Source organism: Dasypus novemcinctus, chromosome 27 (genome assembly GCF_030445035.2).
Source record: "Dasypus novemcinctus isolate mDasNov1 chromosome 27, mDasNov1.1.hap2, whole genome shotgun sequence".
NCBI lineage: Eukaryota > Metazoa > Chordata > Mammalia > Cingulata > Dasypodidae > Dasypus > Dasypus novemcinctus.
In genome coordinates, this window is record NC_080699.1 from 35,638,301 (window position 1) to 35,665,031 (window position 26,731).

The window sequence follows — 26,731 nt, forward strand, 5'->3', positions numbered from 1 at the left end:
CGCGCCTGCGCACTGAGCCGCGGCGGTCGCGTGCGCTTAGGCCTGCCCCCTGCGAAAGCCCATTGGCCACGGGGTGGAGCCGGGCGCCGCCTCGCGCCCGGGGTGGGAGCACGTGCTGGGGGCGGGAGCAGCGAGCGCAGCTATGGCGTCGTTACTTTGGGGAGGCGACGCCGGGGCGGCGGAGAGCGAGCGGCTGAACAGCCACGTAACCGCCACCGAACGCGGGGGGCAAAGGGACAGGGGCTCAGAGGGACTTCCAGACGGAAATGTGTTGGCGAAGGGAGGGAGAGCCCGGCAAGCGTTCCGACTGGGGTGTCAAATGCTGGAGGCGATGTGGGAAGAGTTTGGGAGAGGGCCACGGGAAAGGAGACCCCCAGAGAAGCAAGACCTTTGCTTTGAAAGGGCAACATGAAGTCACAGAGGCCCCTGGAAGCTGAGGGAGGGAAAGCAGCTGATGGTCCTAAGTAGAGCCCTGCGTTTTCTGCTCCCCCAATTTGTCCATTAAGCTTCAGCTGTCATCTGTCTTGTCTCTGCCAATGTGTTTTCTTATCCACCTTCTCCTTGTTCCAGCTTTGACCCCTTCCCTCCTCAAGTACTTCCCACATTTGGACTGAAGTCTAATGAAGAGGAACTTAACTTTCAGGGGCAGCAGAAAGTCTTCTCAATTTTAGGATCATTCCTACAGGAGACTTATTCCTGAAAGAAATTCATTAATACCTAGAATTGCAAAGGAAACAAAGTCCTGGGCTGGTCTCCCCACACCCCGTTCTGTCCTGTTTAGGGGAGCACTGGGCTGCTGGATGCTTTAGTTCCTAATGTTGGTTAAAATATGTGTCTTTCAATAGTTTTCAAACCTCATCCACCCCAGGAAGAGCCTTCGGGGTATTAGTACTGCAATCCCAAACATAGGTGAGTGTTGTTGGGTAAAGGAGATAGGCCTGTTCTCAATTTATACTGCTTTCATCCTGTCCCTGCCAGCTGAAACACCTTTGGCACCCTTGATTTAAACTTCAAGGCCCTGCACAACCTTCCGGACCTTTTTACACACTCACCCTGTCATTATGCACTGCAGAAGTGGGAAGAGAAATTGGATGATACACTTTACATTTATTGTTTCTTTTCCATCCTTCAAGATGGTTCTCTCAATAACGTTGAAGACGATGATGAAGATGATATAGGTAGGAGAAAAATTCATGTGCACGTCTCTACTAATATTCTGTTTTCAGTAATTCATCACTTTTTCACAATGTGAGTGAATAGTATAATTCCAGTGGAAAAAGACCTGTCTTTCCTTCTATTTTCTTTATAAGTTGTGAATATCAGATCAAACTCGCCCACTTGGTCCATCAGTAGAAAGACAATTAAGAATGGGGCATGTTTCTTGAGAGGAAATTGAAAGGGAATATGCAGGAGTGGGCTGAGAATTTTCCAACTGGCAAGGAAGAATTAGGTCTCATGGAGATGGTGGTAGGTTTGCTCAAGTTTAGAAACTGTGGAGCGGCAGAGCATAGGAAACTGGATCCACCTGAAAGAAGGAATTCTCTGGCTATGTCATTTTTCCTAAGGCCTTTAGAAGAAAGAAGAGGACAGGTACAGCTGCTTGATATACAACCTTGAATGAGACAGGGCAGCTGATTAGATGTCTTTTAGGAGCTTGGTTTCTCCCTTGAAGCACCCCCCTTTTTGTGTTTGCTTTTCTAGTGGATTTGGCAGCTAATTCCCTCTTAAACAAGTTAATCCGGCAGTCCTTAGTGGAATCAAGTCACAGAGTTGAAGTCTTACAGAAGGATCCCAGCTCTCCACTCTACTCGGTGAAAACATTTGAAGAGCTACGGCTGTGAGTATTTTTTTTTCTTTTAATGTGGGAAAATACTAGAAAGCACAGCACAGGACAAACTAATCTGCTAATAGTAAAAACCATCCGAATCTCCTTTGTGTTCTAATCATTATTAAAACAGTATGTGTACATTTTGTATGTAATTAAAATACAGCTCAAAGAAAGTCACTAGGATATGTGGACTTTCCAGCCAATTAATGACATTTTTGATGATAAAATCATTTCCTCTTGCTGTGCTGAGGGGGATAACTGAGCCAGGTAGAGCCAGCATCTAGATAAAAGGGCAATGATCTTCCATTTGGGTAAGTTTTTACCTTCCCAGTTATGTTTTATATCAGATATTATTAAAATGAACAACTTTCCCAAATGGGCTTGCATCTCCTAGGGACATTGGTATAGAAATTGGTGTTAAGAAAGCGTGTTTTAACAGAAAAAGAAAGTTACCGATACCCACTTAATGTTGAGGGTTGTAAAAATCCCAAACTTCTATGTGCAGCCATTTTCTAAATCGTTGGGGATAGCTACCTATGATTAAAAATTGACAAGTGATCAGTCTGTGTGAATGGTGTTGAGGGGTAGCAGCCTTCTGGCACACTTCACTTTATCCATTTCTGACTTCTATCGTGAGAACCCAGGAGAAATACATTTCACAAGACTGGCCCAGAATGATGAGAGAAAATTGTCTTCTGCTCGTAGAGAGAATTGATAGAAGGATTGCCTCAGTAAATTTTTTTTTTTTTTTTGGAGGTATCAAGGCCCAAGATTGAAGCCCAAATCTTGTATGTGGGAAACTGGCATTCAACCACTGAGCTAGACTGGCTCCCCCATGTTGGGTTTTTGCTTGTTTGTGTTTTTTGTATGTTTATTTTGTTTTAGGAGGGACCGGGATAGTACCCAGGATCTCGTACATGAGAAGCAGGCACTCAATCCCTTAAGCTACCTCTGCTCCCCAAAATTTCTCTTTTTGAAAAATTGTTTAAAACAACTTTGTTTGTAGTTCCTTAAAAGGAATTACTAAGGGAAGTAGATGTGGCTCAATTGATTGGGCTCCCATCTACCATATGGGAGGCCCTGGGTCCACTTCCCAGCTGAACTGGCATACTTGTACATGTTTGGGACTTGACCTATGAATGATACTTTAAAAAATGTGTGTCACTTTTAAGCTCAGTTACAAAGTAGCTAAATTCAGAAATGGACCTTTCAAGTTTGTATTTCTGAGACTACTGACTTGAAATGTTTGATTAAAAAAAATTTTTTTTGACAGAAAGGAAGAGTTACTAAAAGGGATCTATGCAATGGGATTTAATAGACCATCCAAAATCCAAGAGATGGCTCTCCCAATGATGCTGGCACATCCGTAAGTGTCCAGGGTCATTGTATTCCACCTTGGTTGTTTTCACTCTCTTATTTTCAAATTAGGCCTAGGCTCTTGTATTCAGTTTACTCCCAGTGGTCTCCTTTCTATCTACAGACCCCAGAACCTCATTGCACAGAGCCAATCTGGAACAGGAAAAACAGCTGCCTTTGTCTTGGCAATGCTAAGCAGAGTTAATGCCTTGGAATTGTTCCCACAGGTAAGGAAAGCCTGAGGGAAGATGGGACTGCTTTCCATGCTGATGATAGTTTAGTAATGAGCAGACATTCTTTCATAAAATGGTGGCATCTTGGGCAGCAGTATATGCAGGGACTGATAGTGCACAGCCTTTGTAGCCTGACTGGTCCCAATCCCAGCTTCTCCACCTACCAGCTGAATGTCACAGGCAAGTTAATAAATCTCTCCGAGTCTTAGTTTCCTTGTTTGTAAAATGGAGAGAACACTTGTAAAGGCATGGAACGTTGTTCTGTTCCCCCTCGAGTCCCCACACATAGCATGCTCCCGGCAGGTAGAAACCACCTGATAAGCACTGAGCGATCAAAACGAAGGAAGGATGGATAGAATACGTGCATCATGGAGTTGTGAGGATGAAATGAAATAAGATACTTCAAGCTTGCTTGACATGGAGTCCGTGTTCCCTAATGGGAGCTAGCCTTCTGGAAGACTAGAAGATCAGCCAGTCCACCTTGAATGAATGTTCAGCAGAGGGAGCAGAGGGCTTGGAGAGGGAAGTGTCTGTCCCAAGGCCACGTGGTCGGAGAGTAGCTCCACAGGTGTGGGAACCAAGCTCGCCATTCTCCTGGTCTAGTTTCCAGTCATGGAAAGTTTCTAGCAATCTCTCCCCCCTTCTCCAAGTTGCAATTGTCAGCCCATTGCTGCACCAGCTGCTGAGTGGCAGCAGTACAACTGGGCTGTGGGGAATGTAAGACTGTAAGGATCCTCACAGGGAGCTGACAGTCTGGCCAGCAAGGCAGGCTGTGGAGGTGGGTGACTAGTACCAGGCAGATGAACTCATGGGCCTCTTCAGCATATTTATATTAATATTTGGGGTTAGATAGTCTCCATGAAAATTCCCCAGAAATGCCAAGCATGAGCAGATGTTGAGAAATGTGGGCAGAAGCTCCTTTTAGCACTCAGGCCATGTTTCCCTCTGCTCTCTTCCACAGATCCCTAACAAGCACATAAAGGCACTAAGTATCACCAGTTTCAGGGGGGAAAAAGACATTTAAAAAAACGTATATCACCGTTTTCTTCCATTAACATCGTCATTCATCAATAAGCACTATTTTTAGTGGGGGAGGGAGGGAATATTTTTCTGGCGGGGGTGTATGAGGTGGACTGAACCAAGCAGGGCATCTTCTGGAAATAGGCAGACTTTTAGAAGCGGGAAGAGGTGAGGAAGAGTATGCTTAAGCATTGATTTGTCTAGCATTCCTTCTTACTGATTCCCAGCTTACCAACATCCCACTCTTCCCCCACCAGCCAGGGCAACCGGTAATGTGATTCTTCATAATCCTTTAGAGAGGAATGCGTACAAGTAGCTGCTTCTCCATCCCACCCCACTGTCCCCCAACATCATCCACCACAGGTGGATTAGCTGTTAAGTTTTATTCAATTTAAAATAGGTGTGTCTGACCAAACTCTCCCATTTCATTCCTATGCCCCTCTCTGTCCACTTGTTAACTGTACTTGACATTTGATGGCTCAGGTGAACCTTTCTCCTCCCCTTCTCTCCTCCTCACAGTGCCTCTGCCTGGCTCCTACTTACGAATTGGCTCTGCAGACTGGCCGCGTGGTCGAGCGGATGGGAAAGTTCTGTGTGGATGTCCAAGTAATGTATGCCATTCGAGGAAATCGAAGTATGTACCCATAACCCAGTGCTGGCTTGTTTTTAAAATCTCCACTTCACCATCAGCAAGCAAATCATATAACTTCTTTCTTTGCTCATCTCTTAAAACCGAGGAAATGATAGCACCAAGGTTATATTATTACTATGTAGTATTATGTTATAGGTTATGAGGATTGAAGGAGATGATTTAGACAAAGCACCATGCACACACCTGGCCCTTAATCAGGACTGAGGATGCTGCATCATGGCCATGTCGTGCCAGAGGATGCCTTTGATGGTCTTTTCTAAGATATTCAGGGATTTTGTTCAGAACCACTTGTATTCCTGTTTATTTTTTTCATTAATGTATCACATGCTTATAGGGGAAAACTTTAAAATGTAGAACTTTAGAAGGTAAAACTGAAAGTTGATGTTCCTTGCCTTCCAAAAACCTATTCCCAAAATAACTTTTGTACTGAGAGCAGACCTCTGTTTCTAGTTGGTTTTTTTTTGAGCATATACAGGCATGTGAATTGCATGAAGACACATTTGTGTTCATTGGCGAGTGTTTGCAAAAACGGGGCGGGTGTTTCAGACATCTTTCCATATCAGTACATATAGCCCACCTCAATCTTTTGAATAGTTGCCTGCTATTCCAACATTTACTTAATGTAGCTTATTGGTGGGCATTTCCATTGTTTTCTGTTTGGGGAGTAGTTGTAGGTTTTTCCCAGCTATGCCAGTATTTCTGTAGGACGATGGGATTGCTGTATTGTGGCATGTTAACACGCCATGGGGAAGAATCAGATGACTGGCATCATTACCATAAACCTAGAAACTCAGGGATTTATTTTCAAACTGCAACATCAAAAACCACAGTGACCCTCAGGGTTGTACTTAGAAAATCATTATAAACTTAAGCGTTTCCTTAAGAGTCTGGGTTGCCATACCCCTAATTGTGAACCATGAGAGAGAGAGACAGCGAAACTATTTGCAACTGAAGAATCACTAAAAACTTTCCTTCTCTAGTTCCCAGAGGCACTGATGTCACCAAACAGATTGTAATTGGCACTCCCGGAACTGTCCTCGATTGGTGTTTCAAGCGAAAACTGATCGATTTGACTAAGATCCGTGTGTTTGTACTGGATGAAGCAGACGTGATGATTGACACACAGGGATTCTCAGATCAGAGCATTCGCATTCAGAGGTACTCTCCAGAGGCAGCCTTTCCCCCTCAGTCTTCTGCCCAATTGCCCATTTGTCTACTCCCCCTAATTATCCTTCCTGCTTGTACTTCCCCACCATGTCCATCCCTTTAGCCCCTTAATGTTTTTATTCTTTTTGCCCTTCCAGGGGGCCTCAGACTGTTTTCCATCTTCAAATATGTTCCGAGCTATCTTGTCCACTGGTTCCCTCTTCTCCATGTTTTTGTGGATTTACACTTTTTTTTTTTTAATCTTTAATAGTCTCTTGAGTGGTTTGTGGGAAGCTGAGAAGGTACCACCTGTGGACAATCTGCCACAGTTGACCAGAAGTCTGTCGGGCTGTTACTTCAAAAAGCTCCCAGGCGGTCCAGGACCGAGGCATCAGCCAGTGTTTGGGGATCACTGGACTAGCTGTTGTCACCACCCCCTTTTAGCACTGGGCTCTTTCTCTAGAAAGAGGTGACTTCTTTCCAGTTTTTCTTGTTTATTTTGTTTTTTAAAAATTACCTTTTTTATTGATATAGAAAATATGTACAGAGAAATGCACAAGTCGTAAGTGCATGCCACATAACAGCCTCCCAGGCCAAGAAATAGGACTTCACCAGCACCCAGAAGCCCCCTCACAGCCCTGTCCTGTTATTAGCCCCGCACTCCCCTGAGGTCAACCACTATTCCGACTGCTAACGCTGTATAGTCTTGCCTCTTTTCAGACTTTCAGTAAATTAACACTGTTTTCATTATGGGTTCAGTGCACATTTTAATTACTGCATTTTCTTTCCTCTTTTGCTCCAAACTTAATGTAGTCCCAAGTTCTTCCCATTCCAAATAGTTAGTAGTGGCTGTCACTCTTTCTCTCACAAGATCTATGGCATGTGCCATTGAGTGAGTGGCCTCTGTTTTCTTCTGCCCCATCTAAACTAATGTGAGATCGTACCTATAAACAAAAACTGGCACAAGAACCCGCAGGCTCTCCAAAATGTAGTTCCAAACTTGGCTCTTGAGCCCCATATGCATTGCGGTTCATGTCTTTTTCTAAATTCTTGGTGGCAAAGCAGGGCAGGGCAGGTGGCTCATGGCCTGCAGCCATAGCGTGTCTTTGCAGGCAGCGCCTCTCAGGCCACCCTTTGGGGCAGATGCTGTGGGCATCAAAGTGCTCGCAGCTGCGTCCACAGAGGAGTTCCTGGGATAGCAGGTGGGTAACTGCCTTCTTCCCTGTCTGCAGAGCCTTGCCCTCAGAATGCCAGATGCTGCTTTTTTCAGCCACCTTTGAGGACTCTGTGTGGCAGTTTGCTGAGCGAATCATTCCCGACCCAAACGTCATCAAGCTGCGCAGAGAGGAGCTGACCCTGAACAACATCCGGCAGTATTACGTGCTGTGCGAGAACAGGAAAGACAAATACCAGGCACTGTGCAACATTTACGGCGGCATCACCATCGGCCAGGCCATCATCTTCTGCCAGGTAGACCGTGCTGAGGTAGCTGCCTTCATCATGCCCAGCTTGCCCAGCAGGCAGTGGCGGGGACCAACTGTCCCTTAGTGCCACAGAGCCAGTGCACAAAGCCATGCTCAGCGCTTTTTGTACATTACCCAGTTTAATCTTCAGAACAACTCTGAATAGTAATTACCTGCACTTTATGGAGGACATTTGGAAAGGTTGATTAATAGAGTAGGAACTCGAACAGGATGCTGCTGTAGTGGGTCCCAACCCTTGCCTTAGTCCGTATTTTAGAGGAACTGCTTCTAACATTTCCCTAGGTGGTTTTCCCTTGATGGCTTTGTAGGGTTTTCCCAGTGCCCTTTATCAAGTACTGAGAGAATAGTAGCCATTTGCTATCCATCTCCCCCGATCGTTAGTCTCTCTCTATCACTTATGGCTGCTCGCTGACATTTTTCATATTGGGCCGTTGTTTTACTTTCTCCCTGCCACCTGCCACTGTAAGCTCCCCAAGAGCAGAATCTCATCTAACTTACTCACTTCTATATCTTTGCCCTGGAAAAGTGTCCACCTTGTGTATAGGCAGCACCAAAATCATATTTGTAGTATAAGAGAAAGCTCATGTAACCTTGGGCAAGTTACTTAACCTTCTTAGGCTTTTTGTGGTTTTTTGTTTGTTTTATAATTTTTTTTAATTTAATGAGCTATCTCATTAAATTGCTGTGAAAAGCAAATGACCACAATACTTGAAAGATTTCAGCGAGGTGCTTGGCACGTGTGAAGCATCTTGGAGTCCCTTGTAATCAGTATTACCTGTGACGCAGGTGGTGCAGTTACCAGCTCCGTGTCACAGGTGAGAAAGCCAGCGCTCTGGTAGGTTGGGAGAACATGACCCTTGGAAGCCCAGGGGAGGAAGAACCCCATGCCAGGAAGCGGAAGTTCCTCTAGGATGGCGGGCGAGTCGAAGGAAAGCCTCCTCTGTGGCAGCCCGCGCCGCCCCGCCCCCACGCACGCGCAGGCCGCACCAGGCTGCTTCAGCCGGGGGTGTCGTGGTGGGTTCTGTTTCTTCACACAGACTCGTCGAAATGCCAAGTGGCTGACCGTGGAGATGATACAGGATGGACACCAGGTGTCTTTGTTAAGTGGGGAGCTGACCGTGGATCAGCGAGCTTCCATCATCCAGAGGTTTCGGGATGGGAAAGAGAAAGTTCTCATAACAACAAATGTCTGCGCTCGAGGTGTGTGTTGAAAGTCAGGTTTACTGAGGTATAATTTACATATGGTGAAATTCATTCCTTTTAGGAGTACAGTTCAGTGAGTTTTGACAAATACATACAGTCATGTAATCGTCATTGGGGCTAGAATACAAAACACTTCCATCTCCCCACAAAGTTTCTTTTGTCATCGGTCTCTGCCCCTGTCCCCAGAGCCTTTCCCCTGGCAACTGCTAATCTGATTTCTGTTCTGAGAGTAGCTTTGCCTCCTCCAGAATGTCCTGTAAAGGAGATCATGCAGTAGTAGCCTTTTGCATCTGGCTTACTCCACTTTGCGTAATGCTTTTGAGTTTCATCAGTACTATCACATATGTCCTTTTACTGCTGAGCAGTATTCTCCTGTATGCATGTACCACATCTATTCATGCATTCACCAGCTGATGGACCTTTGGATTGTTTCCAGTTTGGGACTATTTAGAATAAAGCTAGCTGTAATAAGCATTCATGTTTATGTCTCAGTATAGACAGATGTTTTTATTTCTCCAGGGTAGATTCCTAGGAAAGAGGACTGTTGGGTCTCATGATAAGTGCTTTTAGTGCTTAACTTTATAAGGAACTGCACAACTTTTCCAAAATGGCTATATCATTTTGCATTCTCACCAGCAATACATGAGAGTTCTGATTGCGCTGCCTCCCCATCAGCACTTGGTATTGTCATTTTTTAAAATATTAACCCTTCTGGTAGATGTGTAGTGGTATCTTATTGTGGTTTTATGTTGTATTTCCCTGATGACTAATGATATTGAATATCTCTGGAGGCAGGCACTCAACCACTAAGCTACATCCACTGCCCTGTTTTTAATATTAAAACTATTGACTCCTGGGGAAAACTTTGTTTTCTCGAAAGAAGGGCCCTCCCAGTTGTTTTCATCCCATCTATTCCTTTGCCAAATCCTATACTCTAGCCATGTTCCCTTGTCATTCTTAATTCAGCTCATAGAACTTGTGCATCAGGAGTGAGTGCTGAGCTCAGCACTTTGGAAGGTTGCCTGAAAAAGGTGAGGCTGCTGTCCTTCAGGAGCTTACCACCTGTTACTCTCTAGACCAGCGCTGCCCAGTAGAGCTTTCTGCAACAATGGAAAAGTTCCATTCTGCACTGTCCAGTTGGTAGCCACTAACCATTTATGGCTATTGAGCACTTGAAATGTGACTAGTGCAACTGAGAAACTGAATTTTTATTTTAATTAATTTAAATTCACATAGCCACAAGCACGGCTCGCAAGGACATGGGCGACTCGGATGACGACCCCAACAGCTTGTCAGTGCTGGGGGATGGGTGGCACTGGGCGGCCCCAGTGTCCTCCCAGGCAGCATTCCCAGGCAGCATGCACTTTGAGAGGTTTTGAAGGAAGGGTGGCCATTCCGGTGGATGAGAGTCTCCAGTTTGGGAAATGGCAAGACCTCGTGACTGGAGCGTTGGCTTTGTGGGGCCAGGAGAGGAAGAGCTGAGGCTTGAGGTGGGTAGGGTGTCTGGAGGAGCTTGCCCTTTGTCCTGTACAGTGTGGACAGGTGGGTTCTGAGCACAAGTGCCCCGGACAGTGCTGTGGTGACCGCTGTTGGAGAGGTCAGGGGTTGGAGAAAGAAACGGTGGGGAAGCCAGTCTGGAGGTCACCGTAGCAATTGAGGCAGAGGATAAAAAAGACCCAGCTAGAGCCATGGCCATGGACAGAGCAACGTGGGGGCCTGTGGTGGATAAGGAGATGTGAGAAGACAGGCCAGGCTGAGGGCTCAGCCCAGTAGGAGATGGGGGAGGCTCTGCGAGCTCAGTGAGAGCACCCACGACTCTCCCTCACACACACACCCTGCACGTTCAGCCTTCTCTAGAATTCGCCCCCACTGGCACTCTTTCCAGCCTCATAGACATCTTGTGCCACCAAACAGCCTGACCAAAGTACCTCCTTCAGTCATTCAAGGCTAGGTTTGATGAATCGGTCGTCTCTATCATGTGAGAATCCCCTCAGCAAATGTGGTTCTCACACAGCTGTGTCCCCGGGGGGAAGTGGCAGGGCTCCACAGCGTTTCTCCTCTTCCAGGGATTGACGTGAAGCAGGTGACAATTGTCGTGAACTTCGACCTCCCCATAAACCAAGCAGAAGAGCCCGACTACGAGACCTACCTGCACCGCATCGGGCGCACGGGGCGCTTTGGGAAGAAGGGCCTCGCCTTCAATATGATCGAGGTGGACAAGCTGCCCCTGCTCGTGAAGATCCAGGACCACTTCAGTAAGTGGCCCCCGTGCCTCCCCGCGGCCCGCAGACCTGCTGACCATGCTGGGGCGTGAGACGGGGGAGAAGGCGCCTGCTGTCTAAGGCACAGCACGGAGCTCCTCTCCCGGGACACCTGGCTCAGTTGTCTTCCAGTGGGGCTAAAGAGAAATGGAAATCAAGTGGAGTTAACACGAGCTCTGATTTATCTGAATCATTCTGTGATTAGGAGCAGATGTTCCTGTCCTATAAGGAACAGAGGAGGTTTTCCTTGTGGTCTGGAGAGAACATGAGCTGGGAAGACAGACCTGGTTTTCCAGCTCCGCTTAGAGCGCTGAGATGTTTCCAGCCTGTGCATTGCATTGCTGGCATGTCTTGTCTCCTCGTGCCCCTGCACCATCAGCCCTTCTCTTCAGCAGTCCGAGTTGCTCTGCCAGGCTGGTTCCAGAGGAACAGGCTTAGAAATGAGACAGTACTTAGAAACAAGTGGTACTGTGGTGTTTCTCCTAGTTTTTGCTCCTCTGGAATAAAACTGTTTTATTCATCTGTCTACCCATCCAGCATTTCCTTAGCTTTTGTGAGGCACTGTGTCCACACAGAAAATGTAAGATGTCATCTTTGCTTTTTTTTTTTTTTTTTTAAGGTACGAAGGGCCAGAGGTGGAACCTGGGACCTCGTGTGTGGGAAGCCAGCGTTCACCCACTGAGCCACATTTGTTTGTTTTACTTGTTGTTTTTGTTTTTAGGCGGCACTGGAAACCAAACCCGGGGCCTCCCATGTGGGAAGCAGGCGCTCAACCACTTAAGCCACATCCACTCCCTGTCTTTGTTGTTTTTTTTTAGTTTTTATTTTGAAATACTTTCAAACTTACAGGACACTTAAAAATTACAAAGAATTCCCATGTACCCCACCTTCCACCCCATGTCCCCAGATGCACCAATTTTAATATTTTGCCACATTTGCTATAGCATTCTGTCCCTCTCTACACCTGAGTGTAGGCTGTATATGTCTAGCTCCTTTGACACTTCATGCTGCCATGTACATTTGCCGAGAACAGAGACTTTCACTTTTGTAACCATCCTCCCTGCTTTGAAGAAATGCACCCTTGAGTCAGGGAGCGGGTGCTGGTGCTGACACAGTCCTGAGGCAGCCCAGGGCAGGCGTTCCTGGCTGTGGCTGTAGGAGAAACTGTCACAGAGGAGGCGGCCTTTGCTTCACACCAGGAATGATTTAGTCAGGACCCTCTACTAGAAGGAGGTCATTTCAGGGGGAAAGATGGAGGGAAGACAAGGTGCAGAGATGTGAGCCAGGGTGGACTTACCACGTGCCCGCAGTCAGGGCCGCGCCTTCGTGCCCCGTAGGGTGCCCTCGCCCGCGGCCCCCTTACAGAGGCACCTCCAGGCCCGCCTTCTTGTTAAGGTTCAGGTGCAAGGGAGTAGGGCCACCCTGAGCACAGTGGTAAAGTCCTTTAAGACACTCCTAAATCCTTAGGGTCTGCAGACCTGGGGTGTCACTTTCCCCATGCCCCAGCGCCCCCAGATGTGCCTGGAAGCAAGGGAAGAAGGACGCCTGAATGACTCCAAACAGATCCCTGACCTCACCTCTTAGGACAGTGGTACTTAAACCTGTGATAAAAGGTTTGCAGCTGACTGTAGCCTTCAGGGAATGCGGGCCAGGCTCCCCTCTTTTAGGTAAACTGGGGTGGGGCAAGGGCAGAAGGGCCCACAGGGCTTATTGTTGCTTCGGGAAGCGCCCAGGGGCCTAGGCTTGGGAAGTGGCCGCAGTGGAGGGGCCTTGGGCCCTGCCCTCCCCCGTTCCCACTTCGTTCCTTCTGAGCTCAGCCAGGCCCAGTCCGAGGCTCTGCTCGCTTTCACCCAACCTTTTTCCTATCCCAGGGTATCTAGATAGGCATGTTCTAGAGTCTGGAATGCTGGATTATGTCATTTCAGTATTGTTCAGATATTTTGATACCACCGTGCTTCCTTAGCTAATCCAGAGAACATTCCTGTCTCAAGGTTTTCTGTACAAGGTATCCCAGGAACATGGATTTTCAAAACTGTCACCACCTTCAGAAATTCAGAGCAGTGTGGAATGAACTTCCATTTAGGTGCTGGGCTAAGACTGCTTCTGTTTCCTCTTGTTTTGTTATTGTTTTTGGGAGGTACCAGGAATTGAACCCAGGACCTCGTGCATGTAAAGCAGGTGCTCAACCACTGAGCTACACTTGCTCTCTCTTGCTCTTTCAGACAGCAGCATCAAGCAACTCGACCCTGAAGACATGGATGAAATTGAAAAAATCGAATATTGAAGAAGGAGCTCGATCATTTGTGAACATCTTGGTTTAAACGAGAATGTCCCAGTGGGTATTGAAGGTCATTTTTTTATAGTGGTGCATTTCCAACGTGAGAACTGTCACATGAGGGAAAATAAACATCATGGTCGCCTTAGACTTAAGACCCAAAGTCTTTTTGAAACCAAGTAAATGTGATGCACGTAATCCTTTCGAATAAAAAAAAACACACAAGATTGTTTCTTATTCTAATCTTTAGGTAAACACCTTTGCATGGGCTGCTGGGATGTTTTTGGATTTAATTTAGTCTGACAGATCTGCTTGTGGGGCTCTCTCGGCGCCACGAGAGGGCGGTAGAAGCTCACTGTTTTTGGAATTTGAACTGGTGGAGCAAATGAAAAAGCCACCTATCTTCAGACCTCGCCCCTGGGCTGCCCTTCCCAGCCCTGTAGTTCTGTCTTCCCCCACATGCATGTGCACACATCCACGGGCTCTTAGGGTGCAGGGTGAGATCTTTAAGAAACTTGTAAAAGAGAACATTTTGGTTTCTTAATGCTTCAAGTGACAGAATTTCAAAGTATTTTTCTATTTTGCTTCTTAATGTCTTCAAGCCAGAGAAGGTTTTGACCATTATCACTTCAATAGTCTCTGAATATGTGGCTTTATTGTAGGCATATTTGAAAAATGGGCAAAGGGAAAGAATAAAAAAAATAAAAATTTTTTTTAAAAACCCCACATACCTTATGCCCTATTAAAGAAATAACAGCACCGAGAGCCAAAGGTCTGTTTTTTGTGGAGGTTTTTTTGTTTTGTTTTTTTTTAAGTTGAATTATTTTCTATTTTTATTTTTTTTGTCTATTTTTTTAATGTTACATTCAAAAAATATGAGGTCCCCATATACTCCCCACCCCCTCACCCCACTCCTCCCCCCATAACAACAACCTCCTCCATCATCATGAGACATTCATTGCACTTGGTGAATACATCTCTGAGCACCGCTGCACCTCATGGTCAGTGGTCCACACCATAGCCCACACTCTCCCACAGTCCACCCAGTGGGCCATTGCAGGACATACAATGTCCAGTAACTGTCCCTGTAACACCACCCAGGACAACTCCAACCCCTGAAAATGCCCCCACATCACATCTCTTCCACTCCCTACCCCCAGCAGCCACCATGGCCGCTTTCTCCACACCAATGCCACATTTTCTTCGATTACTAATCACAATAGTTCATGAATAGAATATCAGTAAGTCCACTCTAATCCATACTCTCTTCCTCCATCCTGTGGACCTTAGAATGGTTGTGTCCACTCCACATCTATATCAAGAGGGCGCTTAGATTCCACCTGGAGACTGGATGCAATTCTCCTGCTTTCAATTGTAGGCACTCTTGGCTCTCTGGTGTGGTGGTTGACTCTTCACCTCCATGTTAGCTGAGTGGGGTAAGTCCAATAAACCAGACTGTAGGAGTTGCAAGTCTCTTGAGGCTCATGGCCTGGCTATCACATGGTCAGTCCAGAGATTCAGGTCCCCTGGGTGTACACTAAACCCCAGCACCAACTACAGTTCCAGTAAAAGTAACAGGAGAGACTTGTGGACAAAGATCACATCTGAGTCCAGCTCCATTACACAAAAACACAAACTCCAAAGTAGGGCCAACTGACATGGCACTGAACTCCATCTGCCATGACCATAGAACCTGTGGGTCTCTGTAGCCCTCAGAAGAACCAATGCCTGGGGTTGTATCTACTTTATCTGTATCTGAGACTCCGCTGAGGTGTGCATAAGGGCAACCCCTCTGATAACCTCCCAGCTCTTTTTGGAGACTCATAGCCATATAAATTCATTTCTCCTTTCCATTTCCCCCTTTTATTCAGGTCAAAAAGCATTTTTAACTCCTGTTATAATATGTAGACTGAGATATTCTGCTGGTCCAAGTTGACCCTTTTATTCAAGGTCATTTTCTAGTTACATCATCAGCTGGTTCTTGGTAGTAATCCCTTGGCATCAGGGAGGCTCATCCCCAGGATTCATGTCCCATGCTGGGGGAAAGGCAACACATTTACATGCTGAGCTTGGCTTCGAGACTGGCCACATTCGAGCAACACGGAGGCTCTCAGGAGGTAACTCTTAGGCACCCTGCAGCTCTAGGCCTTGTTCTTATTTCAGGCACACAGGCTCACAAGCATAGTCATTAGTATCAAGGGCTCATTGTTGGACCTTCCTTCTTTTTTGTTCTTTGTTGTTGCACTTGGGGGATTATTGCTGTTCCTTTAGGGACTGTGATAGAGCTCTGCTGGCTAGGAACTCAGTAAAGGTCTTTTTAAGAATGCAAAGTTATATCTGAGAATCCAGGACATTTTCTTGCAAGTCCCATTGACATGCTTTTCCTTTCTGGCGTTTCCTACTCCAAAGTGAAGCAGTGAGCTTGAGAAAACAGGGCAAATCGCTCCTCCCCCCGAAAGCAAGGCAAGGAAGCTCTATGGCAGAGCCCGGGCCCCGACCCACCAGCCCTGCCATGGGTGCCCATCTTCCTGTGTGGGCGCTGGTTTCAGGCCCACCTCTTATGCTCCACCAGCATGCCTCCCTGCCCACGTTATCCCCACGTGCAGGGTTCATAAATACATGGGCGCTGCCGGCTTCTTCATTCCACCCCAGACATTCATGCACACCCTTTGTGCCAAACCCCAGGAGTGGAGATGCCTGAGACGCCGCCATCCCCTCGCAACGCAGTCCCCTGGTGAAGACCCCGAGGGCAGGCAGCATTAGAGAAGACAAGCTGGAGGAGGGCAGCACAGAGGAGGGACTCCTCACTGCGTCTGCTCAGCCTCCCTCAGGAGAGTGCACTTAGCATCTCCAGAAATAGCTGTTCACTGGCACCTTCCCACTGCGGCCTTAACACCATCTTGTACCTACCCACCCTGGGGCCACTGACGCAGGGCCAACCCAGCTCGTCACCAGAACTTAAAAAACAAAATACAGATTCCCTCCCCACTGCAGACGAAACCTGGCTCTGTGAGGGTAGAGCCCCAGAAAACACACTTGTAGTAAAACCATTGTTTTCGGGCGGAGGCAACTGTGCACACGGGTTTCCCACTGCTGAGCTCGCACGGCAGACCCTGCCTTTCCCGCCACGCCCCTTGCACGTGTGCCCACCTCCCTCTCTGGGCCGTCAGCCGCACGCACTCTCGTTTCCTCTCGGTATCCAGCCTCTACTGCTGGCAGTAGCCAGCGTCTACTGGCTCAAATATTCTTAGTAAAAAAAAAATGTTTACCATTTCTTCATTCACTAACATTTTTCCCTGATGTTTTTCATTCTAGTTTTAAACCCCAATTATATGTTTCGGGCTGAATAAGCAGTGCCTCCAGATATTTTGCTCTGCTTTACTATCTGAAAACAGAACTGGACTTCCCACAACCCTCTGCCTAGCCTTGGGGTGTCCCAAATAAAACCCGCCCTCCTCCCTTTCCAGGTCAGCTCTCCATCACCTCCTACAGTTACCCCCGTAAGAGCCTCCCGTCATTCCCATTTGGCAGCCATTCCCAGGCGTCTGCAAACATCAGGCATTCCTCCGCCTTCCCCTTCGCCCCTCTCCTCCCGTCCCTTTGTCTTGCCACCCAGGAGGCAGCAGAGCCATCCTGTTTCCCGGGTAGGCACCACAGCCGTCCTACCACTCACCATCCCGTTGGGTGAGGCAACAAGCCAAAAGCTGTCTTCCAGGGCGCAGCAAATCGCCCCGAGCTGAAAGCAGTCTTCACACCTCCAGGGGTCATCACCTGACCAGGGTCGTCCCTGTCAGCCAGTGCCTGAGGAGGACATAAGCAGAGGGGCGCGGGACAACCAGATGCCCTCAGTGCATCTGTGAGCTGGGTCTATCAGCTCCGTATCCCTTGACACCAGGGACTAAGCAGACGAGGCTCACCTCGGCCAGCTTGAGCCTGTCAGCGGATTGAGATTGAGAGTGACCTTGAGCAGAGCTCTGCTTTCTCATGAGTGGCCAGCTAGCCTGGAGCCCCACTGCGAGGGCAGGTGCTGGCCCTGAGGCCAGCAACTGCACTGGTCATGGTCGGGAAGGGTGTCTGGTGGCCCCTTCTCAAGAGCCATCATGGCTTTTGGTCATGAGCACTTGTTAACCCTCCTCAGCCAAGCTGGGCGCCGGGAGAGCTGCTGGGCAGTGCACATGCACTCAGTGGTGGAAAATGTTAGGGAATGGCTGGGGTCAGGGGGAGAGAATGAGCAGGAGCCATCCAGCACCCAGGACGGGGGCGCAGCAGGGGAGCCTCTGCTCTTGGTCCCTGAGAAGCCCAGTTTCCTTCTGTCTGATTAAAGTAGGGGCAGCGATCAGAAAGAGGAACCAAGCAGACAGCACTCTGCCGGGCGGAAGCCTGCTGGGGTTCCAGAGCGAGCACCCTCCGCCTCTGAGCCGGAAGGCCCCTCTTCCTGCTTTGCGCAGAGCCCTGGGTGCCAGCCCAAGCGGGCGTACCGGAGTCCAGCAGGTGGGCGCCAAGGAGCTTTGCCCAGGAGCCGACACCCTCGCCCCTCTCCTGCACCACTTCCAGGGAATCCTCGTATATACTACAGACCCTCATACACCTCTCACCCACAAACTGAAATCTCCAAGTTTTACTGCAGGCCACAGGGAATCCCGACTTTCCACTCCAGAAAGAATCCAAACGGGACTTGCTCCAGGACTTTCTATCCTCTTTTTATTTTTTAATTTTTAATCCATGATAGGGACGAGCAGGACCCTTTCCCTTCTGGCTCCTATCTCTTGACTCCCCCCGGTCCTGCCGCTCACCTTCGGGATTCTGCTTTCTTACCTGCTGCCTGCTCTCCACTCTCCCCGCCGGGCCCCTCGCTCTGCTGCCCGGAGCCCTCTCGAGGGCTCGAGCCACTGTCTGAAGACACTTCTGGTCTCCTTTGCTGCGTTGCAAATGATGAGGCACGATCCTCCATATTTAATGTGGATTCTCTCCCTCCATTTACACCCTTGACTGTTACACGCTAACGCGTGGGAACGTTCTTGCAATGGGGTGATTCTTGGTTCAGAGGAGTCCCTGCAAACCCGTGACCTGCAAACCCATGGAGGCTGCCACTGTCTGTGTCAGGTACCCCCAGGCCCCCGCACCGGGGGATCAGCCTTCCGCTGCTTCCGCTGAGATTGGAGGCGACTGGAAGCTGGTAAGAAAGGTGAGCACTAGAAACAGCCTCTCTCTCGTGTTTGGAAGAGCTAAAAGAAGTTTAAAAATGAGAGTCTGTAGAGAGTCTCAAGTCTTCAGTCTCTAGAGAGAAACTTGAGCAACTCTATGTAGGATTTTTTCTTTGGGAACTCAGCTTTGCCCGTAATTTTTTTCTCATCAGTGGGATAACCATGGGTTTCAATACTCCAGTATGTAGATTCTATTTTTTTATGAATGGGGCTAGCCTCCTATATTCAGCTTAATATTTTTCCATTGACACATTGAAGACGGATATATCCCTTAGTTTGTGATTCGTGGCTGGAAGGAGGTAATTGAATAAGAAGCCCTGCTTTGTGTGACAGTTCAAGGCATGATCACGTCGTTTAGCCTCAGGCATGACTCAGAAGGCAGAGACTGGACAGGCTGCTTCTTGAGGTGATGAGCACCCCGTTCAGGGGAGTATTCAATCCATCAGAAGATGAGCAGATGGGGGTCATGGACGCTGCAGGTCTGGCTCTCCAGTTAGCTGAAAGTTTGTCCATCCTAAGATAACGGTGCTTCTATGACCCCACACAGCACAGCTACATGCATGGAATAGCATGAGCCATAGATGCTTTACACAGAGGAAGATTATTTCCCACAAATGGAAATAAAATGGAGTGATTAACTCCTAACTGCATCCTGTCTTAATGATCAGATTCACTGGCTTATTCTCCACGTGACACCTCTTGACCCTAAGCTACTTCAGCTTATGCAGAATGTGAATTATTTTTAAATTAATATTTTTATTACAAAAGCAATAAAAGGGCAAAACAAAAGTAGAAGGGTAAAATAATTAAAAAATCTCATTGCTTTGCATAATTATTGTCTGAGTGTGGTCTGTTTCACTTAAACTATCTTCGATTGAGCATTTATGTGGTGTCCGGTTTTTCATCATCATAACTATGAATAATGCTATAGTGAACATCTTTGTGCCCATTATTTTGTGTTACTTCTTAGGACTAGAGAGAGTAAGCTTGAGTACCAGGTCAAAAAATAGGGGCATAGAAAAAAAAGAAAAGGAAAGGAAGGAGAGGGACGAAGAAGGGAGGGGGAGGAGGAGGGGAGAGGGGGAAGGGGAGGACAGGACAGCAATTACTAGGATTTTTTATTTGAGGTGGGTGCTCAACTGCTTGCATCATATCCACTCCCCAGGAACATTTTTATGGCTCTTGATATATAGTGTCAAATTCCAGAGGGGTTCTGGCTATATAAAAGTACTTTGCCCCATCAATGTATTCAAAACTGATTTCACCTCATTTTATCATCAAGGGATATTTTCATTTTTAAATTGATTTATTAATTTGTGTGAAAGATGTTGAATTGATTTTCCCAAATAAAATTAAGATATTAACCTTTATTGGCTGGAAATATGTTTTCTCAGTCTGCCTTTTTAAATTTAGGTTATGGCTTTTTTCACAAAAGTTTTTTTTTTTTTTCTGTAGTGAAATGTGTTAGTAATTCCTTTTGTGAATTTTGTCTACTGCTTCCAGATTGGTTAGCACTACTCTAGAAAACTCACATTCTATTTTAGGCTTGATTTTTATTGTGATTTCTCTTTAAAAAGATATTTGACTTCAATTCATCTGAAATTCTGATATGAGGTATGATAACAAATTGATCATATTTTCCCCTTTAGAAAACCGTTAACTTATAATTCCAACACCCTTTCTTGAAAACTCTTTCCATATTCCATGTTCTTCTATTTCATTTATCATATTTAGTTTCTACATATCTGAACACATGTAACAGAAATCTGTTTCTACCTAATTCCAGTTTACTCTTTTAGTACCACAGTTTTAAGTACTGATTTCAATTTAAGCCCCTCTTGGCTACTCCCGCTGGTATTTTTTATTTTTAAAGAAGCTTTAGATTACATAAGCTACATGGAAAATAAAAGGAATCCCCACATACCCCTCCCCCCTCACACTCTCCCCCGTTTACCACCTCTTTCATTAGTGCGGTGGTACATTAGTTACAATTGATGTACAATTACTGAAGCATTGCTACCAACCATGGTCCACAGTTTACAGTATTGTTTACACCCTGCCCTGCACAATTTTATAGACTTTGACAAAATGTATAATGGCCTGTATCCATCGCTGCAGTGTCATGCAGAACAATTCCAGTGTCCCCAAAACGCCCCATGTTACACCTCTTCTTCCCTCTCCCTCCCCTCAGAACCTCTGGTGACCACTGTCTTTATATCAATGATAGAAGTTCTTCCATTACTAGAATAACAATAGGTCTCCTTTAGCCCATAGTTGCATCCCCCTTATGTTTATTCAGCCCTCAATCTTGAGGATCCTGGGATAGTGATGCCCACTCTGCTTCCAACTGAGAGGGGCTTACGTCCCAAGGGGCAGCTGGGTGGACCCGTCTTGCTTGCAGTTGTCTATACTCTGCTTTCTGGGATGGGCGTTGTCCATCATCGTCCTTTGTTAGTTGTTCTGGGCGAGTCTGATAAACTGGAGAGCAGGTGGCGGCTACAACTCTGCTGATACTCAGGGCTCAACCGATAGGAACACCCCAAAGATTTAAGTCTCTGTCTCATATAATGTTTTAAGAACATCATGACCAGTTTATTTTTTAAGAATATATTCTGATCCATTTTTATCAACTTGCAAAAAGTCCTCTGTATTTTTTTTTACGGCATCCGTTTGGCATTGATAATTTGTTCAGTCCATTAATAAATTTGTGGATCATTGATCTCTTTACCAGATTTAATTGCATGTTATACCTTTTTTTGTTTTTTTGAATTAATAGATCACAAGGAATGTTACATTAAAAAACATTTTAAAAAACCATAAGAGGTTTCCATATAACCCACTCCCCATATGTCTGTCTTCTCTCAAAATAGTCGGGAGGCGCGCTGGAAGCAAAGTCGCAAAGGGAACTGGGCAGAGCCCAGGCCGGAGGCTGTGGCTGGGAGAGGAGGGCAGGGAGCTTGGGAGCGAGGCTGTCTGGGCAGCAAGCCTGGGGAAGAGGCCATCGCCTCCCTGCGTCCCCCCCCACCAGAGCAAAACTGCCAGCAGAGAGGGGGGCACCCCCGAGTTCCAGGCCCGCCTCTACTGTTCCCTCCCCTAGGGCCACCTGCCTCCCCAGGCGCCCCAGGCTCTACATCTGGGCTTTACCTCGAGGAAGACACCGCAGAGCCGGGGGACCTCTGGCGACCGCGCCGGTGGAAGGCAGCAGCCACTTCTCACCCGTCTTGCTCTCTGCCCATCACCACCTAACTCCGCACCTAGCACCTGGGAGACCCCCCACGGCTAGGGGAAAGAGGAAGAAGCCGTGCGCCCCTGAGCACAGAAGGGTTGCTTCTTGGCAGTGTGTCTAGATCACTCTTTCTCTTTACCCTGAATACCGGTCCCAACGGAGCTCGTAAAACTGTGGACTCTGATCCCGCAGGGCTGCGGCGGCGCATGAAGCTGGAGGGTCCCACTTCGTGAGATTTTACCTCCCTGGTCACAGTGAGCCTTCAAAATGGGGCTTCTTCACCCGTTTTGTTCCACGGACCCCTTTGCCAGTCAGGTGAAAACCACAGACCCCTTACCAAGTCCACACTCCGCTGTGTGCCATTTAATAAATGGATCTCCCCTGCACCAACACGTCCTCACAAGAGTAATGGTGTTTTGTTGAATTCCAATTCGAGCTCAGAGACCTCTGGTTAAGAACCCCTGCTTTTTTAAAAGTGTACGAAAGGACAAGAAAGTTGGAAACACAGAAAACACTTAATACCTTGTAAGGGTATAGCGAGGCAGTGGGCGACCTTCTCCTACATGTTCTAAACTCTGCAAAGAGGAAAAACTTTAAAGAAACCTCTCCGAGAAGAAGGAAGAAATAAAAAGCAGCTCGGCTCCCTCCAGCCCAGGAGGGGCTTAGGGGGGCTGTGCGGGGCGCCCCTGGCCTGTCTTCTGTACCCTTCAGGTAAGGTCGCCAGCTGGGGGCTGTGCAGAAGGTTCTCAACAGCCTGCCTGAGTGTGCTTGACTTTAGAAGCATTTGAGGCAATAACCACAGCCCGGAGGCTGTCCTGCCTCTGCAGCCTTTGAGCAAGGAAGAAAACCCCTCGCTGCCCCGCAGGGCTAGTCCACAATCAGACCAAAGGGCCCCTGACCCCACTTAGCCCTGGAAGTTTGCCTTTCTCCCTGGAAGAAGAATTTTTATTAGGCCCCAGCGTTGACAAGGCTGCCATTCCCAGAATCTGCTCACACCCTCCCCCTAGCCCCTTAGATTTTTCGTACTTTTTCCCCTCCTCGTCTGTAGAAGGGAGGAAAAACTGTCCCGCACAGGCAGAAAGTTTTATCCAAGGTGTTTGGCAGTGACACCGAGTTCTGGGAAAGATTTATGTCTTGCTTGTCTGGCACCGCCTAACATTAGCTCACTTAAAACAACTGAATGAGTTCACTTTATGCCCTCGAGATGGGGCTGAGGGCGGCAGGGAACCCAGCTGGGACCCGCCGGGACCCTGACGCAGTCCCTGAGGCTGAGCTCAGCCGTTTTTATGTCTGTCTGAGATCATTAAAACCGGGAGGGCAGGGAGCAGAGAGCCCCGTGAAATGAATGGGGTGGTGGAAAGACGGCTGGGGGCTGGAGGGTCCAGGCACCACCACAAATTGAGGAGGCGCACGTAAGAGGCCCCCTGCCTCCCCAGTTCCTCTAGGGGGCTTTTGGAAAGGACTAAGACAGGTTGGTTTGAATCTGAGCTCCTTGAAGGGCTCTCCGCACTGACAAACACAAGATTATTTTGAAATTTCACCCATGGTGTTTTCCTTTTTGTCTCAAACATATATATGTGTATATATATATATACACACACACACACACACACCCTTTTTTTCCTTGCCTGCTATTCCTCCACCGATAAGACTCTGAAAGGGCGTTATTGCTCCAGAAAAAGGAACATGGATTCTTTTGTGGATGGATTTTCTGGGCCAGGCTTGGGTCCACCCTGTCACACGGGGACAGTCGGGAATTGGAAATAGCCCCTGCCCCAAGGGCCGTCCCGCATTGCCTCGAGCAGAGGAAGGGGGCGAACTGGAGGGCCCGAGATCTGCTCCAGCCCATCCCAGGGCATGACGGAGCACTCCAGGGACCCCCAAGTGTAACCAGATTTTGTCAAGGGTTCTTGACTATGCTGCAGAAATTAATTTCAAAAGTACGTCAGGTTAGTTAGGCCAGGAATTGGTTAAGGTAAGGAGGGAAGAGAAATGGAAGAAAATAACAGATCATGAGCCCCAGGTAGAGAGAAAGGGACTGAAGATTGATAAAGGGAGGTGATTTACAGGCTACAATTTCCCATTATAGATTATGTGATGGTTAGGCTAATGTGTCAACTAGGCCAGGTAATTGTGCCCAGTTGTTTGGTCAAGCAAGCACTGGACTAACTGTAATACAAGGGCATTTATGGACTTTAGTCACCATTGACTTTACTCGGTGGTAAATCATAGATAGCTGATTACAATTACATCAGGGAAATTGCCATCAGCAATGAATGATGCTTTCTCCAATCACTGAATGCCTTAAAAGGGGAAGTGATTCCAGCATGAAGTTAGAATTTCCCAGCTTGTCTTGGGACAGCCAACGTCTCCCAGAACTCATCAAGGACCTTCACTGGACTTTGATCGGAGCCCCTGGTTGCAGCCTGCCTGTGGAACCTGGACTTGTGCATCCCCACAGTCACATGAGAGACTCATAAAATTGCACACTATTGACAGATGTCTCTTGTTGATTCTGTTTCCCTAGAGAAGCCTGACTAATACAGATTACAAATGCCTAGCTTTCACTTGCATGACCATCACGGCAGGGAAAAAACGGCAAGAGCAGGGCACAGAGGGCAGGAACAGGCACATAGACTGGCACCAAGACAGGGTGAAGGGAAGAGAGCAAGAAGTCTTTGTGCTTGATTTTTCCCCCCATATTTTGTAAATGGTATTTTTTTGAAGATATATACATTACCAAAAAAAGTTACATTAAATAATATAAGAGGTTCCCGTATGCCTCCCCCCCCCCCCCCCCACCCCAATCCTCCCACACCAACAACCTCCCTCATCACTGCAGCTCACTCATTGCTCTCAGTGAACACATTTTGGAGCACTGCTGCACTACACAGATAATAGTTTACCCTGTGGTTCGCACTCTCCCCCAGTACATTCAGTGGGTTATGGCAGGATATATAAAGTCCAGCATCTGACCCTGCAATATCATTTAGGACAACTCCAAGTCCCCAAAATGCCCCCACAATATATCTCTCCTTCCCTCTCCCTGCCCTCAGCAACTACTGTGGCCACTTTCTCCACCTTGATGCTAAAATTTCTACTATTACTCATCACAATAGTTTAACAGTAGAATATCAATAAGTCTACTCTAGTCCATATTTTATTACTCCATTCTGTGAACCCTGGGATGGTGATGTCCTCTCCACATCTAGATCAAGAGGGGGCTTAGATTCCACATGGATGATGGATGCAATTCCTCTGCTTGCAGTTGTAGGCACTCTTGATTCCCTGGTGTGGTGGTTGACCATCTTCACCTCCTTGTTAGCTGACCTGGTTCCAGAGCCGTCTATTGATTCCATATCTTACTAGACGGCTTCACAAGGAAGTCAGAGAATGGAGGGACCAGCAATTGTAATTTCCTAGCCTTTGAAGGTGACTGTGCAAGGCACAAGACAGGGTTTGCGCCTTGCTACTGAGGAAGGAAGAAAGCAAAAGGGTTGGGTGGGTTGGTTAGCTAGCCAGTTGGCTGGTTAGTTCGTTAGTTGTTCCTCACCCTTCCTGGGCAAGCCTCATATCTAATAATGTCATTCATGTCATTTTCAAAAGGAGGAAATAGAGCGGTTGTATTAATAAATTGCCATCACTGTAGAATTGAGGGCTACCTAGTAAAGCGGTGATCGCTTTGTAAAAGCGTCAGGTTGCCGAAGCTTCAGGTTCCTCACGCTTATGCGTGTGTGTGCGTCACCTGGCCCTCTTCACGCCGCCCTGTGGGAGTTGGGGCTCAGAGAACTGGAGCAAGAAAATACTGATGTTTCGGCTTCTGCTTTTGCTCTGAGTGGCAGTCTCCATGACACTGTTTCCATGGGACTTTGATAGGCTGACTTCTGAGTTTACAAAGAGAGTGAAACCTCAGAGTCTTCACAGTGCTTGAGACGTCGTCCAATTGGTAATCACCAGGCACACGTGGCTTCTGAGGGCTTGAAATGTGCACTCGATCTTCTATTTAATTTCATTTAAACTTCGTTTCAGACTGTGGCCAGGGGGAGACCATTTGGGACAGCACAGGTTAGAGTGTTCAGCTCTTTTTTTTTTAAAGAGGTACCAGAGATTGAACCCAGGACCTCATGTGTGTGAAGCATGTGCTCAACCACTGAGCTACAGCCGCTCCTGGACTGTTCAAGCATTACTTGGCATGACCAATGGTCAGGGACACTGTTGAGGGGGCTCCTGCATTGAGAGGGACTCAGGTCATCTCTAAGTTATTTTCAGTTTTGGACACTTGATGATTTGGTGCCTCGAGGAAGCATGGAATTGTGGAAGGACCAGGGATGAGGAGATGTCCTTTCTCCTTTTATTATGCCTAGAAAATTTTCCTGGTAGAGTTGAGAGAGGAAAGAAAAAGCAAAATTGGGACTGGGTTCAGAGGTTGGGGCCGGGGAGGTGTGCTGGCCCAGCATATGCATTTTGGAGGATTGGAAGCCAAGGCAGGTATGCCCAGCAAAGATGAGCGGCCCAAGGGCCCTTCAAGACTTGACTCCCCCCTGCCCTGCCTTCTCCCCGCAGCTGGAGGATACCCGCGTCGCCGAGCTCTTCTCAGCTCCCCAGGCCCCTGCCCCTGTCTCCTCCTGGCTCAGAACGGCCTCCGCTTTGACTGCTGGCGCAGGCCAGGTAGTATGTACCTAAAGTCAGGAAGAGCCAGGGCCTGAGCGATGAGAAACGGTGTTCTCCTTTCCATAACGTTTGTGCCGAATATTGGACACAGCTGTGGGCCCGGAGGCCTAGCGTTTGGCGGAGAGGAGAGCTGAGATAGCGGCCCCCGGGCTGGAGTCTATTTACAGGGCGC

General features: G+C 47.5%; 1 protein-coding gene across 1 annotated transcript; it reads left to right on the forward strand.

Annotated features, from left to right (window-relative positions):
• The first annotated feature begins 126 nt into the window (after window positions 1–126).
• On the forward strand, window positions 127–13,683 carry DDX25 (DEAD-box helicase 25). Its single transcript, XM_004469247.3, has 12 exons — window positions 127–205; window positions 846–909; window positions 1,134–1,178; window positions 1,702–1,837; window positions 3,102–3,194; window positions 3,309–3,411; window positions 4,957–5,071; window positions 6,070–6,247; window positions 7,468–7,705; window positions 8,757–8,919; window positions 10,989–11,177; window positions 13,406–13,683. Exons 1-12 carry the CDS (start codon window positions 143–145, stop codon window positions 13,465–13,467), a joined length of 1,449 nt encoding a protein of 482 aa, XP_004469304.1. The 5' UTR covers window positions 127–142; the 3' UTR covers window positions 13,468–13,683.
• The last annotated feature ends 13,048 nt before the right edge of the window (window positions 13,684–26,731 follow it).

Excerpts from the sequence above, each read along its gene's own strand:
- DDX25 (XM_004469247.3), top strand. The coding sequence starts at position 143 with ATGGCGTCGTTACTTTGGGGAGGCGACGCCGGGGCGGCGGAGAGCGAG. Across the intron at positions 910-1,133 it reads TACTGCAATCCCAAACATAG|ATGGTTCTCTCAATAACGTT; the intron begins GTGAGTGTTGTT and ends CCATCCTTCAAG. Across the intron at positions 6,248-7,467 it reads CAGAGCATTCGCATTCAGAG|AGCCTTGCCCTCAGAATGCC; the intron begins GTACTCTCCAGA and ends CCCTGTCTGCAG.